At 46.1% G+C, this 16,951-nt stretch overlaps 1 protein-coding gene across 5 annotated transcripts; it reads right to left on the bottom strand.

Annotated features, from left to right (window-relative positions):
* Positions 1-6,077: 6,077 nt before the first annotated feature.
* On the bottom strand, positions 6,078-16,139 carry BMI1 (BMI1 proto-oncogene, polycomb ring finger). Of its 5 annotated transcripts, none has more exons than XM_031015136.3 (10): positions 15,814-16,139; positions 10,991-11,121; positions 10,567-10,663; positions 9,905-9,960; positions 9,763-9,813; positions 9,499-9,607; positions 9,378-9,423; positions 8,861-8,959; positions 8,432-8,512; positions 6,078-8,347 (listed from the first exon to the last, which is right to left on the bottom strand). In XM_031015136.3, exons 2-10 carry the CDS (start codon positions 11,100-11,102, stop codon positions 8,018-8,020), a joined length of 981 nt encoding a protein of 326 aa, XP_030870996.1. In that variant the 5' UTR covers positions 11,103-11,121; positions 15,814-16,139; the 3' UTR covers positions 6,078-8,017. The 5 variants fall into 5 exon arrangements, with proteins under 5 accessions (XP_030870996.1, XP_018890675.1, XP_018890674.1 ...); XM_019035130.4 differs by lacking the exon at positions 15,814-16,139 and adding an exon at positions 15,340-15,574; XM_019035129.4 differs by lacking the exon at positions 15,814-16,139 and adding an exon at positions 11,476-11,937.
* Positions 16,140-16,951: the final 812 nt, after the last annotated feature.

The raw sequence follows: 16,951 nt of genomic DNA, 5'->3' as shown, positions 1-16,951 counted from the left end.
GCTAACAAAGCCGGGACAATTATTAAGAGCGAAGAAATTTGGCAATGCACATATTTCCCGAGTTATCCCAGTAGCTAAATAAAAGACTTAGCTAGATACTTTAAGGACTTTTCTTCAATAAAACCTGCTTAAAACATTAACAAGAGTTCTCTTGTTAAAAAAAAAAGTTAAATTGGTGTTCTAGAGCCACAGAAAAAGTAGATCCCTCAAGGGTTAATGCCAGTCGTTTTCTTTATGTTTCAAACCACGCAGTCCACACTGCCAAGGGTTGATGCGGATCATCCAATGAAATGGAAAAAAAAGTGTTCCATCCACTGATAAATAACTAGTATCCAGATGCAACAGTTAAGCCAACGCAAATGGTTACATTCTGGATTTCATGCAAAATATTCATGGTAGGCGAAGAAGAAAGATAGCAGCGGGTGCTTGTGCCTGTGGCTCTAACCCAGAGGAAAGCCACTGTTACCAAGCGCAGACGCAACCATGAGCTCTTCTTTGTGTCGATGTTATTAGAAAGGGAGTGGGCGTTTGACTTCTTTCTTTGGCACCACCCTTATTTCTGATGTCAAGAAAAGCTTTCTAATTGGCCACTGAAAAAGAATTGCTGATCAACTCCGCGAAGAGGGCACCTGGGGCTGAGACTCAGCGACGCGCCCGGATTTGGGGGGCTCAGGTGCCCGCTGCTAGCGGCGCGCGCCGCCCTGTGCGCTCCCAGCCGCTCCTATTGTCTGCGGTGGGGGCAGGGCCCAGCCGGGGGCGCTGGCTTTTGAGCAGAGCTGAGGATTTTGGAGACTGAGGACCGGAGGTGGGGGCGAGAGATGTCACCGAAGGCAACCCCCAGGGTTTCAAATACTCGAGCCCGAGGTGTAGGAGGAGGCAGAGGTACCAGCGGCTGCGGCGGCGGCCCTGGCTGCAAATCGCCGTCGTGTGGTTGCTACTGGCAACAGAGCCTCTGCCGAGCGCGCAGCCCCGCAGCCCCTGGAACGAAGGTGGCAAGGGAAGCGGCTGCCGCGGCGCGGCCGCGCCGGCTTGGCCGCCCACAGGGCTCTCGCTCCCGCCCGCGTCCCGCAGTCCCTCCGGGCGTTGACTGCAGCTGTGCGGCAAAGACGGCCGAAGGACTCTCGGGTTGGGGGCTTCGCTGTCTCGGAAGCGTCAAGTGACTGGCGGCCTCCGCGAAGGCAACATGGCAGCTCGGGCTCCAAGAATGGGATCCCTGCGGTCGCCTGCGGGGCGGGGGCGGCGGGCTCCCGTTTCTAGGCCGGGAGTGAGCCCTGCCCGCGCCCCCGACTCCCAGCTAGGTCGAGCCAAGGGAGCCGCGCGCGCTGCCTCGCCTCGCCTTCGCCCCTCGGCCCTTTGTTCTCCACTGGGCGGGCGCCTCACGCTTCGGGGGCTTTTCATGAAAACCTCGAAGCCTCGGCCACCCGAGGTGGTGACACCGGCCCTGCTAGCACTCAACAGAAATGACTGGCATTCCCCGTCCCCGGTGGGGACCGGGCAGAGCAGGAGGCGCTAGGGCGGGATTCCAACCGACCCTCCCCGCGGAGCCCTCTCGTCGGGTAGGTTCCTTCCCGCCAGGCCTAAGCTCGTCGTTTCCCCTCCTCACCTCGGAGAGGGGTGAGGCGGGAGACCGGGGAACGGACACGCGGGGCCAAAAGACAAAGCCCGTCACCCTCACCACCCCAAGGAAATGAGATTCTCCCCGAGAGGGAGAGGAAAGCTGCTGGCTCAGAGTCGTCCTAGTCTCGAAAAATCGGGATGTCAAGCGTGCCTTTAGGTCTGCGCTGGATTCCACCAGGCTTTGGCGCGGGCAGAAGCCGGGGGGAAGGCGCCTCGCAGAAAGTACCCCCGGCCCTCCCCGGGTCTCGGGCCGCGGGGGCTGCACCACCCGAGGGACGAGCCGCGCCCCGGAGCCGTCCACCCGGAGCGCCGAGGGGGGTCGACGGCCGCGGAGGAGGAAGGCCAGGGGGAAATTTGCATTTCGTAAAACCGCGGTTAAGAAATGACGATGCCACGTAGACAAGCCAGTTGTGACGTTCAGCACAACGTGCTACTGAACTACCGAGATCCGCCACCAAATGGCGGCTCCGGCAGCCTGCTGCACTGATAAAGAGGACTCGCCCGCCGTCGCCCATTTTAGGCCGCTTTCACTTCTCCGCTGTTTCCCCAGGCCCTTTCCCCAAGTCGTCCCTTCCTCTCCTGGTTTTAGGGCGCACGGGGAGCTCCCATGTCCGAGAAGCTTCTGTGTTCTGGGGATCCGGCAGGCGCGGGCTCTGCAGGAAGCCGCCGCGTCCCGGCAGCTTTCGGAGGCGATGTCCCAGCCTCGGCCCACCCGCTCCTCTGCCCGGCCGGGGGCGCCGGCACTCCCAGGGTCGCCTTGTCCGGGGACCCATTTTGGCGTCAACTTCGCGTCCCGAGACGCGAGCCTTTGCCCAGATCTTGAGATTCCCGCCGCGCAGCCACCCCTCCTCAGCCCTGTCACCCAGTCAAGGCTCTTTCCCAGGGGATTCGAGCGCGTTCTATTAAACGAGCCCAGCGGGAGGACCCTCTCCTCTAGGCCTTTCCAGTCACAGACATGAAGTCGCCTTCGGGAACCTTCAGGGTGGCCACTTTATAACTTAATAATTTTATTTAAAATCATCCAACAAAACCCCAAACTCCAAGGACACCTCGTTCATTAAGGAGAAAGGGCATTGATTGGACTCGAAGAGGGAGGAGGACAAAGAAAGGCGACTATCGGGCCTGGCTCCTAGCAGGGCGCGCTCCCGTGGGCTCTGCCCGCGAAGCCGCTGCCTCCCCGGGTGCAGGTCGTTTTCCCGCCCGCGCTGAACTCGGGGTACAGGGACCCGTCGCTGCGCCTCGGCCTGCCGCTGTGGAGGGCTTCGGCGGGAAAAGGGAGCACCTCGGGAGGCAGCGAGCACCCGGCTGTCGCCGCCGCTCGCCACGGGGTCCAACTTTGGAGAGCGACGTCGTTCCCCCGCCCCTCAAGCCCCTCAGGGCCTGACAATCTCGCGTTCAAATTTGGCGGGATCCGAGTCCGCAGAGCCGAGGGCGGCGCGAGGCGAGCAGCGCACGCGCAAAATGGCCTCCCGGTGCCCCGCGGCCTTGGCTCGCGCGCCCAGCAGGGCCGAAGTGGGGTGGCGCAGTTGCGAGCAGGGGACTGGGCTGTAGCTGTTTCCATTCCTCTGTAAGATGCTAATTAGAAAATAAGGAAAAGGAGAGAGGCTGTTTCTTCTTTAAGATGTCTTTTGGTGAAGGACCCCCTTACCAGAGAGGCAGCGCTGGTAAGGGGGTCCTTTACCAAAGGAGAAGTCAGGTGATTTCCCCCAGGCCGGTGTACTGTGCCCTTTCCACCGGGCACTAGAACCTAAGAAACCTGTTTTTTGGAAAGCAGTGGAGTTTCCCACCCTAATCACCCTCGCCCGGGCTTTATGCTCCACGCCGTGCGGTGCGCCCCGCTCTCCGGCTTAGTTGGAAGATCTTCCGCTCTTGAGGACTTCGGACCTGTGACTTGGGCTCCTGGACCTACTTCTCCACCTGCACTAACCTCGGTGTCGGTCTCGGCCACCATCCCATTCCTGGCATCCCACTTTCCGACGCGCTTCCGTATCACCTGGGTCTGCAGCCTCCCAAGTCTCTTGTCTCAACTTGAGTTCTGGCTAATTGAGGACAGAGAGTTGGACATCTCCAAATCCGCACCAACGTTGAAATCACGTCCACGGTGAAGTGTGCATTCCATGATGACCCGACAATCAGAGCAAGAAGTAGCATTTTACTGAAATGTAGGGAACAACACCTGCTATTTATGAAAGTGACTTCGGATAGTCTCAGAAGGGACATTTTTAAAGGCTAGGGGCTGAAGAACGAGAGTAGTTCTAACTCCTTTGTTGGAAGTTTTTATTGAGCGCTTACTATTTATTTGGAGGGCTAAAGCGACTTCCGAATGAGTTTTCCACTTGAACTTCTCCAGAACTCTTCTCACAAGAGTCCTACAGAGGAGCCTTTCCAGTGATAAATATGACATGACTTTTGATGTCGTCGACTTGATGAAGACAGAGTTGATAGTGAAGTTCTTCATGTGAGACCTCTAGAAATTGCACACTAAGAAAAAGAAACTGGTGCAAATAAAGGAAATCCGTTTCAAGAACCAAAAGAAGAAAAAAAACGTTAAAAAAAATTAACTGCGGAAACAGGAAACACTCAACTGTGTAAACATTTTCGAAGACTTTCATAATCAAAACTGGGCGATCTTGAGATTTGCAGGGAGATCGGCTGGCTCAAGGTCTTCGCGGTGGGTATTTGCAAATCTGATTCTCTGCAAGGCTGGAATATATGGATATCTCCTTCTATTCCTTGTAAAGAACTCGTCTCGTCGCTTTGAAGTCTGTGGTCCTAATTTAGTTCAAGGGCTTTTTTTTGAGGAGTCTATTTTTTTTAGAGCAACCTTAGAAATTATCACCTGTGTTAGTGTTCATTTTGTACATGAAGAAACATCCTCAAGTGAAATGATGTATCTCAAGAGCTTTAAGTTGGAGCTGGGTTCAGTGATCTTTGCACCAAATTAGTGTCTTAGAGGCATAGATGGTTTTTGAAAGGTTTTAATTAGTATACTGTTAGATGCAGCACAGATCTAAAATGATGTCTAGTTGTTTTTCATATAATTTGATCAAGACCTTTTTGTTTTGGATAAAATGCAATGAAGACTGTGTGGGGAAAACAGCCAAAGTATTTTAAAAATCTTATGGGGCCTCCATTCCGACTAAGTACTAAACTAAATCAGAATTTCCAACTATCATTCCTCGTATATTAGGAAGAAAAAGATCTAAAACATTTATCAAAACTTTAAAATACAAAGAGGAATGGAAAAATTAACAATTGCTTCACCCCAGGATTTTAAGAGACTGGATTCCATGTGTAGATTGTTTCTAAAAGTAAATCCTATCCCCTCAAAAGATACCATAAAATAAACTATTTTAAAATACCAAACGTCCTCCTTTCGTGTTGGTCAATGCAAGGCGCATTTCACATGGGTATTTAAGTTCCTATTGTTTTCATAACAAAACCTTAATAGGCCCATACAATGAGTGTAACAAGACTTCACAAATTAACTGCACCTTCAAAATATTCGGAAAAGAGGAAAGGATGAAGGACAGTTCCTACCAGCTTACTCTGCCTGTTGCATTTTCCCTCCAGAGGTCCAAATATTATCACGTATGGATATGGAAATAGCAATATGGTTGGAAGGTTAAGACAACTGAAGGACAGTTGTTTTTTCAATGCAGTGCAATTAACGGCCGGCAATTTTAAAAGCAAAAAGTACTTGTAAAATGGTATGCATGTGTAAAGCAAGATAGATCACTATTTACAGAACAGCAACCAGCCTCATTTTTCTCTTTGCATTTAAGCTAAAAATCTGTAAAATCAATTTAGGCATTTTCTCTGAAATATTTTGTTAGCACTAACTTTGTGTTCTAGAATATTTTCAGAAGCAAAAGTCAAACTTAAAGCTGACTTTTCCTGTACCCTGCTTTGACTACTAAAAGTTACAAAGTTAGCAGCTTTTGATATGGGTTTTCATAAGGTTGAAAATTTCTAACATGGTAATTTAGCAAAGGTTTTTAATCTCAATTGTCAAACTGTAATAGCTGCTTATTTAAGAATACAAAACATAATCTTTCATTAATAGAAAAAATTTTGGCTGAAATATGCTTTTAAGCTTATGCCATTTTCTAATTGAGTAGGAGGAAAAAAATCATTTTTCAAATAAATGGAAACATTTTCACATATGGTTAGTGCTGAGTAAGCCATAACTGCAGTATCTGATTAATAAGCAATTTCAAAAATAAATTCATCATAAAGAGATTGAGATGTAAAGTTTGAATTCCATGTTGATAACTTGGTTTTATGTAAGTCAAATGACAGTCCACTAGCATTTAAAGTTTTTAGCCTTTTAAAAATATTTTTTCATTCTTCATACAAATGATCATCCAAGGTAAAAATATCACTTGACAGTTCCATTAACTTTTGTCTTAAACATCATGAAAAACTTAAGCCTAGAAAATGAGTTAAATTCACCAAAATTGGCAAACATTGGTAACTTTTACTTCAAAGACTGTAAATAAACAGATACATCTTTCAATGGGCTTTCAAGCAATTTTACAACAAAGCACGTACTTCTTAGCCACATCACTATAAGTGAGCAATGTATTCTCTTTAACGTTTACCTGTTGTAATCCTCTATAGGTTTTCCATAACTTCTGCACATTGTGCTTTTCATATCAAATTTTTATTAAAGATCTTAGCTATTTTCTAAATGAATATCCTTTTTATTGGATTTTTTCCAATTACAAATGAAATTTCATTTTACATCTATAATTAGAAACAACACTTACAATGGGACTGTACAAATTTAGGTCAAAATAAAAATATATGTATCTTGTGACTTCATAAAACATCCTTTACTATATCTTTAAAGAAAGCAGAAGTAACAGCAATATATGTAAAAGTAATGATTTAATGACTATAAGCAAGACAAAGCAATAGAATTGTGCTTCTTTTGCAGACTGGGGACAATGAAATGTTTAGCTACAATTTTCCCATACAAACATGAAACAATATTCATATAGAATAAACACCCTCACAAATAACTGATGGGTGATGAACACACACCAAGTTCGACCAAAGCAAAAAACAAACTGAAAATTGTTGGGTGGGGTTATTCATATTTTAAATTCAACATGCTTGCTCTATTTAAAAATACCTGTAGAAGCTCATAATAAATAGCTTCTATTTCCAGCCATAGCAGAGAAGGCATATTCCATTGTTAACTGTAAAAGCAACTCTTAAATTTAAAATTACTGCTATACCACCTATTAAAATAACTTTAGATAAAATGCCTTCTTTTAGCAACCTGCTGGTTTATTTAAAAAATTGTTTTAGAATTACAGTGATCAATATGCATTTTTAAAATACAATATTAATTCCATCATAGCCAATGGAAAATTAACACGGTTTCCATATTTCTCAGTTAAAGGTTTTTCTTCACTGCAACAATTTTTAAAGTAAACATGTATTATTGGAGAAAAGTATATAAAGTATAGAAAGATGTGCCAATTGCTTCTAATGGAACAGACTTTAGAATTAGATATCCACATTAAAAATATTCTTTGCTGGTAAGCAAGGCTCAACATAGGTTATGGGTATCTGCAAAGGTCGAACCAGTTGGGAGAATTTTAACAATCATTTCTGAATGCATGAAACACAATATTTCTTTATAGCATTTATAAATATATCATACAATACTGTTTCCTGTTATGTCATATACCAATATGGCATTGTACAACAAGCATAATGCCATCTGATTCTTACAAAAGCGAATCATTTAAACAAGTCAGTAAAATAAACGGTAGTACCCGCTTTCAGGCATACAGATTGTAAAACTGAAGTTCACTTTTCTTTGATCGGTTTTGCGTAGCAACAGAGAAGTATAAATCAAACAGGAATCAAAATGGCTAAATATGCAAGAAATCGTTATTCACAGTGACATGGCTACATAGAATGCATTATTCTATGCATATTCTTTCCGTTGGTTGAATTTCAAGATAAAAAGCACTTGTTTTCTACAGGTTCACAAAACAGCGTAATAACAAGAACAATCAAGGAGAATGTAATGTAGGCGTTAGTTGAGATTAACAAACTATGGCCCAATGCTTATGTCCACTGCAGAGTACTTCCAAATCCAAACAATGGTTACAGAAACCATTTCCCATCTTTCCTAACACAGAGAAAGTCTTGCCTGCTTTCCAAGAAACCAATTCTTTATAACAACCATCTTTCTTTTCAATTAACGTCCATAGGAGTATCACATGTAGTCCATCTTTTATAGCCAAATTTAATGTCACTACAAAAGAAAGCAAATTGGACGATAGTCACATGTATTAGCATCTATAAAGCTGTAATGGCATGAAGATATCTATATAAATCAGGGGTTTAAAATTTTTTTCCTTAACAGTCTCAGGTATCAACCAGAAGAAGTTGCTGATGACCCATTTACTGATGATTTTCGAGGTCTATTGGCAAAAGAAGATTGGTGGTTACCGCTGGGGCTGTTGCTGGTTCCATTCATAGTACTGGAAATGTGAGGAAACTGTGGATGAGGAGACTGCACTGGAGTACTGGGGCTAGGCAAACAAGAAGAGGTGGAGGGAATACCTCCTGCTGGGCTGTTGGCCTTGTCACTCCCAGAGTCACTTTCCAGTTCTCCAGCATTTGTCAGTCCATCTCTCTGGTGACTGATCTTCATTCTTTTACAAGTAGGTCGAACTCTGTATTTCAATGGAAGTGGACCATTCTACAAAGTTAAAAGGAAAAAAATTACTCTTAATTCTTTAAATATAGTTTACCATCATAATCTAACAACAGATATGCTACTTACCCTTCTCCAGGTATAAATGTAGGCAATATCCATTAGTGTATAATAATCCTTTAAAGGTTCCTCCTCATACATGACATCAATCTAGTGAAAAATATTTTTATTAAGTAATAAAAGAACAAAGGTAAATCTACATTTTTTGTCATTTAAGTATAATCCAAAAGTGCTTTAAAAAACATATTCTCCAAACATTTTAACAAAGAAAGACTCCTGAAACTTCAAATGAGAAAAAATTATTTCTAGAGAGTGTTAAGGGATTTGTTTTCATAGCATAAAAAAGAATGTATACCAAATGTTTTAAGATAAATTTCAACTTTAGCACTAACTTTACATTTTTTTCTATTGCTTTTTTGGGTTCAAAATCCAAAGTGAAAAATGTAATTAAAATTGTAAAATCTATATAAAATGCAAGAAGAATATAAAAGTAGATACCTGGAAAGTATTAGGTATGTCCATTTTACTTCTGAGAAACTTTCTTAAGTGCATCACAGTCATTGCTGCTGGGCATCGTAAGTATCTTTTATCATTCACCTAAAAGTACATTTAGAAAAGTAACTTTTTCAGTTGCTTTAAGATATGAAGAAAGTTTCAATTTGATTGCTTGAATATAAAAGATACTAGTATCAAACAAAATTGGAGGTGACCAACCTCTCAACTAATTACACTCTGAGTTTACTATCATTACAAATACTAAATGAACAGATTCCTAATATAATAAGCTTCAAGCATACCAAAGTATTAACTGTGAACTACTTAAAATATTTTGTAAGACTAACAATCATATATAAATTCTAATTATTAAATATCACATGTAGACCTTTCTTAAACATTAAACATGACCATTTTCTTCTATTTAACAGCTGAATATTCTAAAGGTCAACACAATCCCTGATAAAATCTGGAATCCAAACAATGTTTCTTCTATATGTTTTTGTAACATGAAACATACCTCCTCCTTAGATTTCTCTTTGTCTTTGTTTACTTTCCGATCCAATCTAAGAAAGAGAAAATTTATTAGTGAAACAATCTAATAAAACATTAGCATAAAATAGATTGCCTAAAGATTTTACCTGTTCTGGTCAAAGAATTCAATGGATAAGCTTATTATCTCATCATCAGTTATAATTCTCTTATCTTCATCTGCAACCTCTCCTCTATCTTCATTAGAGCCATTGGCAGCTATAACGATATAGTGAAATGTAATTTTTAAAAATCAGATGCCTAATAAATTTTATATATAAGAGGATGGCAGTGGTAGTCAATTTTAATACATTTTAATTCCTAGATAAGCTCTCCCCCCAAATAAAATGTCTTCCCTCCCCTAAAAGGTTTACCATCAGCAGAAGGATGAGCTGCATAAAAATCCCTTCTTCTCTTCATTTCATCTGAATGGGGAAAAAAGATGTAAACATTTGGCATAACACAAAGAACTAATGAATAATCTCTTTAAATTCATTTTCTAAGCAAGTTACTCACTTTTGAAAAGCCCTGGAACTAATTTGTATACAATATCTTGGAGAGTTTTATCTGACCTGAAAAATAATTAAAATAGAAAACTATGAATTCAGATGGCAAGAACTAAAAATGTTCATAAGTTTCTATAGTCTTTTTTGTGCTATAATATTTTACTTGATTGTGATGCTGTCTATAACTATATTGATAAGATAAAAACTACAAGAATAAAAGTTCTCTGTATATAGCACTTTTTAAATCAGTAGAAAAATATTTTATATTCACTAATAAATTCTTCGCATTTGCTCAGTGAAAAGAAGTGTGCCTTTCAAGTTACTAAACTAGCTAATATGAATAGAGAATAAAGAGGAATGGAAGCCCTTTTAAATATTTATTCTTGCCTGTCATGAAGTCCATAAAGCAATGCAAAAAAGGTGAACTAACTCAGTTTTTAAAGGACAGTTAGGAAAAAAAAATCTTAAAATCACTTGAATACTACTAAACTTTGTCTAAACTTGGTCACCATTAATATGGCAAGAAATTAAACGGCTACCCTCCACAAAGCACACACATATTAGTTATGTATTCAAGAGTAAATTTTCTGTGAAGAAATAAAGAGGGTTGCCTTCAGTAAATTATACAACTCCAATAATAATTACAAACAAGGAATTTAAACAGTTTCCTACCTTATATTCAGTAGTGGTCTGGTTTTGTGAACTTGGACATCACAAATAGGACAATACTTGCTGGTCTCCAGGTAACGAACAATACACGTTTTACAGACTAGAAGTAGAACATGTGAAGTTTTTTTATGTTTAGAAATGAGTGGATAAAGCATTGGTGTTAGAAACCCAGAACTAGTAGAAAACAAGATGGTGAAAGGCATTTCCAACTAAATAAGCTAATTCATATCCTCAGAACACATATATTGCATGCTTGTAATACAATCAATACATATTAACAAAAAGTCATTAGATGCAAGAGAAGAAAATGACTTCACCACTTTGTACCAACATTTCCACAGATTGCAGGATCATTAATAGTTTTCAAATTCCAGGTCGAACTGTGAAATACGCATGATACAAAAGAGAGCTAAAGCTCGGTACTTACAGGAATGTAGACATTCTATTATGGTTGTGGCATCAATGAAGTACCCTCCACAAAGCACACACATCAGGTGGGGATTTAGCTCAGTGATCTTGATTCTCGTTGTTCGATGCATTTCTGCTTGATAAAAAATCCTGCAAGACACAGAAATAATGGCCATAATTCACAGAACAAGAATGGAGATCATCTAGTAATCACAAACCCTCAAACACTGAATTTATAAAACTCAGTTAACACTGTACAGCTGGGCTGTCCTAACATTTCTACAGAAGGAATTTACTCATCAGATCGGAATCAGTTCTACCAAACTGATGCAAAAGGATCCAACTAACATTACTTCTGGTCTCTCAGATCATTCCTGTAGGAAGAAGAAAGTCTGGGGTGGGGGCTGGGAGCTGAGCGTATTAGGGTCTCTTTCTTCCATTTGTCCTCCAGCCCAGCAGCCCCAAGGCTGCTGCAGACGCCACACAATCCCCGCGGATATTTACCAACCACTAGGGCTTGTTCCAGGTCTCCGAATTTATTATAAAACTTCCTCAAGAATCTGCAAGCGAAAATCCGGGGTTCCGGTTGTTTTAGACGGTTCCAGCAAGCAGAACCTGGCACGTTTTTACGCGACGCGCAGGGAAAACAATTCTGCCCTCCCTGCATCCCTGGCATTTCCGGAGCCGGGTGCTGGGGCCGCAGGAGGAGCACCTCCAGTCGGCCTGGGCCGGGGCCTGAGCGCGGCGGACGCCCGGGGGCCGGGATGCGAGGGGCGGATCCGGCGGCGCCCGGGGCTCCGTCTCGCTCCGGATTCGGAACTCGCCTCGGTCGGGGTTTCCATAGCAACTTACACTTACACTTGGCATCCGGCCACCGCTGCAACTCCGCGCAGAGCCCGGCCCGAGCCCCGAGCCTCGGCGGGCGTGCGGGGCGGCGGGCGGGCGGGGGAGGGGCGGCGCGCCGCGGGGGCGGGGCCGGCGCGGGGGCGGGGTGGGTGCGGCGACGCCGGGGGGGCGGGGCAGCCCCACGAGGCCACAGCGCTGGGGAGCGGGGATCGGGGACCCAGTCCTGGGCGGCGGGGACCCCGGAGCCTGCGGCAGCGCCCGCGAAAGGAAAATGCAAACCGCACTCCCGGCCATTTCGGACACTCCGGGGGCCTCTTTCCACGTCGACTTGGTGCGCAGAGCTGGTTTCAGATCTCGACTCTCTCGGTCTGTCCTGTCTGCAATCACTCGGTCAGAAATTTCACGAAGGGATTTTTTGAGAATTGCCAACTGTGCACTTAGCCCGAAACCGTCAGGGCTCAAATTGCAGAGATGTTTATTGAACCGAACCTCTTTAAAACTTCCTTCTCTAATGTGACGCTCTCCTGTAGATTAAATGAGCGATACAAAGTTTTGGAAAGGCTGAAAACTGAAATCTGTTTTACAAGAGGAGGAGAGGGCAAAGCCCAGTGTTTCATTTGGACAAACTATGCTGGGGGCAAGAAAAAGTACTTTAATCGGTACAATGTACAGAACCATGTGACCAGCCCATTTCCAACGCTACATCAACAGCTTGTCAACCCAGAGCAGCGACAGGAGAGAAAAACAAATGTAAAACCCCCCATACGATGAAATGATATTCCCAACAGATATCTCTATTACAGGAAAGTCACAATGGGGAACTGTCAGCAACAATACACCAGCCGACAGTCAGGGAAGTCAATTACTTCGTGTAGTATTCTTGAAAAATAAACTTCAACCCCCCTCCTTCATTCATTTCAGAACCTGATATAAGACTAAGCTTCCAGACCTCACTGAAGTACATTCTCAAATCTTCCTTGAATGGAAATCCAGGACCTTTTGAAACTTGCAGTAAGATGTACCTGCGGTTTTAATTCCTAAGGTGTATCAATGCAGTAAAGGGAAACACCAATCAACACAGCTCAATGGCTGAAATTAAGAGCTAACCTCTAGAAAATGGTAAAAAACAAAACAAAGCCTCTCTTATGAAAGTGACCACAGTGGCAACTGGCGACCTCTACCAGAAAACTTCTTGTGTGACTGACTCCTCAGTTATCTCTGGATTACTTGTTTTGGAGAATATTGTCAACATATTAACATAAATCTAAGCGGGGCACGGAGGAGTTGTAGGTAGAGCAATGACCCTAAAGAGTAGCAATATTTAAATCAAATACTTGGTAAATTAAAGAACAGACTTCTTGGTGCTTAAAGAAAATTCTCCTTGTGAAACCACAGGATCTTTCCTAGAAAGATAGCAAGCTGATAATTCTGTTTGCCTGTGAAAGCATACTGCACTAAAAAACCACCGATCACGAAGTTCATGAAGGGGCTCCAATAAAAATAGCTGCCTTTATTTCTCCTCTAGCTTGCAGAAAACCAACACCACACAAAGACAAGTATTAACAAGGAGAACAATCAAACCTCAGTGGAGGGTTATCTACCGGTTGGCTTTGAGCATTTAAGTTACATGTACTTGACCAAAAGTCTTTCAAATTCATCTTAAGTCTTAATTCACACAATTCCTCTACCTCAGTTCAGAAGAATTTGGCCACAATCCTGTGACCATTTATAATGCTAATAAATACCACTGTTACTTATATAAAAATCAGTTATGTTTTTATGCCCTTTGAAAGTAGTGGCAACCTAATGAAGACTTCCAAAGTGTTTGACGTGCTTGATAAGATTTGAGAAACAATCTCTTCCACCTCAGAAGTGAAAACCTTCCAGGTTCCAACCCAGAAACTGCCAGTTAAGCAAACAAAAATGCACCAAACATATCATGGTAAAAATACTCAACCGTTAAAACTTGCCATTGTAACACACTCAGTTGGGGCTGTCAGTTTTTAGGTGGAGGCCTAACACCAGGAATGTCAAAATGAAGGAAAACAGAAGCAAGTTCTTATGTTAACCATCAGCTTGCCTACTGCAATCTAAGAAATGCAAATGAACTCCATAGCCCCAGTTGGGGTTCACAGCCCAACATAAGCATGGGTAAAGTTGGGGTTGACTCCTGGGGAGAAAGCCTATCTGCACACTTAACATACATCCAAGAAGTTAGTGATAGAGTATTAATGGATTTATCATGTACAATTAAATGCTTAATTTTCTTACAAAAGCTTTATGTGTATACATGCATACAAAGTGACTTGTATATGGCTTTAAAGATATTTACTAGGCATAAGACTCACACAAGTAGGTTATTTCAAACACTTCTGACTACACTTTGGGGTAGATGTATGGAATTAACTCAAATCTAAAAAATTATAATTTTGTTTATAAAATCAATCCCAGGGATTTCTGATCGGTCTACTTAAAACTCAAATGTTAACATATAGAGTCTCATAACTTGTTATATACTGTCAATAATTTGCATCCTTAAATATCAACTGTTTAGTGTAGCTTATAATGTGTTTCCAGAACATGGGAGTTAAGGTTCCTATAAAATATAGGTTGAACTACTCATAACGTTGTACACACCACCAACCTACACTTGCATTTGGATAAATATGCTCGGAATTTTGCCCACATTAAGGGAAGGGGTTAATACATGCTTCTCTTTCATATATTGAACCGTGACCACTAAGCCCACTAAATCCTTTTATTGCAAGTGGTAATGATCAAAGTCTCTCTACTTGTTTACTTCCAATTATTAACTGTAAATCTCTGGGAAAAAGATCATGCCATATCACTGTCAAGCCCAAGTGACTGCGTAAACATATGCAATCAACTTTTTAGTGCTCTTTTCTAAAGCATCCCTTTGCCAAATGACCTATGCTGACATTTAGCAAAACCTGTAAAAGATAGTGGACTGGAGTCATGATGCTGAGTGCATCCCTTAGTAGAAGTCGAGAGAAAAGTTGCAGTCTCCCAAAGGGGAAAAAAGAAAAAGGAGAAAAAGTAGTAGTGAGAAAGCAAGCCTCCTGCAAAGCTAACGTCCAGTCACCATCTTCACTCCACAAAAAGCTCCAAATTTGAAATGCCCACTTCCCAGGGAGCACCTCCCAAGTGATGTTCAGAGCACTTATCCAAGACTCCCAACACACACCACCTTGAAAACTTTAGCATTTTAAACACAAATGCAGGAGACCTTGGAAACAACTGGGAACCGCCATCTTACCAGCCATCCAATCTCAGACAAGTGTCCCCCCAACTTAAGTTAATAACATTTCCGTCGGGGCTCTCTCCAGCCTAACACCCACCTTGGCGGGATGGCCGCCCCCCACGCAACCCGTCCCTATAAAATGGGGGCGTTCTCTGGCTGCTGGAGCCCCTCCAGAGCCCTTTCTTCGGGAGAGGAGGGAAGCCACTTGACCCAAGCAGCTCCCGATTTCAGGAACCCGTCCCCGTTTCATCCAAAACTACCTCTCAACAAAGGGCGCTGCGGCCGGGAGAGCCGCCGAGGCTGGAAATACCAGTGCTCCTCTCGGGGGCCATGTGCGTCGCGAGGGTGCGGAGGGGCGCCCGGGGGAGCGGGGAAGTAAAACGTGGGGCCGTGCGCGGCGCGCCGGGGCTGAGCGGGCGGCGGCGGCTGGAGCGGCGCCGAGCCCTGCTGGCGGCGGCGGCGCGGCGCGGGCTGCGGGTCGGTCCCGGCGCCGCGGGAGTCGGCGGGCGGCGGCGGGCGCGCGCTCGCGGGCGCGGGGAGGGCGGCGCGCGGGGCCGGCGGGCGCGGGGCGGGCGGCGCGGGGCGCGGGGCCGGGCGCCCACGCTGTCAGCGCCCTCCCGGCGGCGCGGCCGGGGCGCGGGGGGGGCTCCCCTTCCACCCGCGGTCGCCCCGAGCCCCGCGCGGCCCCCGCCGGCCCCCAGCCCCGTCCCGGGGGCGCCTCGCCTCCTACGTACCCGGAAAGAGCAGCCGGCGCGAGGCGATCGAAGCGGGCGGAAAAGACAATGAAAGTTAAAAGTCGTTCAGCAGAAAATGAATGCGAGCCAAGCGGCCATCTTGAAGCGAGCTGCAGACGCCGCTGTCAATGGGCAACCAGCGCGGCCCCGAGCAGCCGCGGCCGCCACGCTCGTCTCATGCCGCCTCCGGCCGGCCTCCTCCTGCTCCGGCGCCTCGGCCTCCTCCGGCGCCTCGGCCTCCTCCTCCTCCGCCTCCGCCTCGACCTCCAACGCCTCCTCCTCCGGGGCCGCCTCCTCCTCCTCCTCGGCCGCCGCCGCCTCCTCCCGCTCCGCACTCGGGGGAGGGCGCGCGCGGAGGGGGCGCGATCGGTTTTATTCTGCGGGGCTGGGAGGTGCTGCTAAGCCGGAACGGGGCTCCCGCGCCCACATCCCCATTGTCTCGCCCCGATCTCTGCCTCTCATACTAGGATTATTTCATAGTTGCTGTGGGGGAGGCGGGCGGGCGGGGGGCGCCGTGTGTGTGCGTGCGAGCGGGGGGAGGGGAGGAGGGGGAGGGGAGGGTGGAAAAAAATGCACCGCTGAAGGCAGAGTGGAAACTGACACCGGCTCCAAAATGGCTCGGAGTCCGCCCGCCCCCTCCCCCCGCCGCCCCCCCAGCGGGTCACGTGCTCCCCTCATTCCTTAAGGGCGGCCTGGGAATTAGTGTCGGTGTAGTCAGGCCCGTGGCCGCCCCCTCCCCTCCGCGCCGCGCGCCCGGCCCCCTCCCTCGCTCCGCGCCGCGGCGGCGGAGACATTTCTCCACAGCGCCACACGCGCCGCCCTGCTCCGCGCGGCCGCCGCTCCGGCCCCGCACGCCGCGCAGCCCACCCCGCCCCACGTTCTTTCTTTCTCCCGGCCGCCCGCCTCCTCCCGGGGCGCATACGTCCCCCGGCCGCCGCCCCCCGGCCGGCCCCGCGGGCTGCGGCCCAGGCTCCGGCGCCGCGGCGCGGAACCTGCGCCCAAGTTGGGCTCGCGGAAACAACAGCGCCCGCCCCTGCCCGCCAGCCCGCGGCCGCGCCGGCCTCTTCCCCGCCCGCGGGCGGCCGAGGCGGGGCGCGCGCGGGCGACGGCTAGCTCCGGGCAGGGGCTCCGCGCCGGG

The sequence above is a fragment of the Gorilla gorilla genome, chromosome 8 (assembly GCF_029281585.2).
Source record: "Gorilla gorilla gorilla isolate KB3781 chromosome 8, NHGRI_mGorGor1-v2.1_pri, whole genome shotgun sequence".
NCBI lineage: Eukaryota > Metazoa > Chordata > Mammalia > Primates > Hominidae > Gorilla > Gorilla gorilla.
The sequence above is the reverse complement of the archived record's forward strand: the minus strand, read 5'-3'. Positions and strand labels throughout refer to the sequence as shown.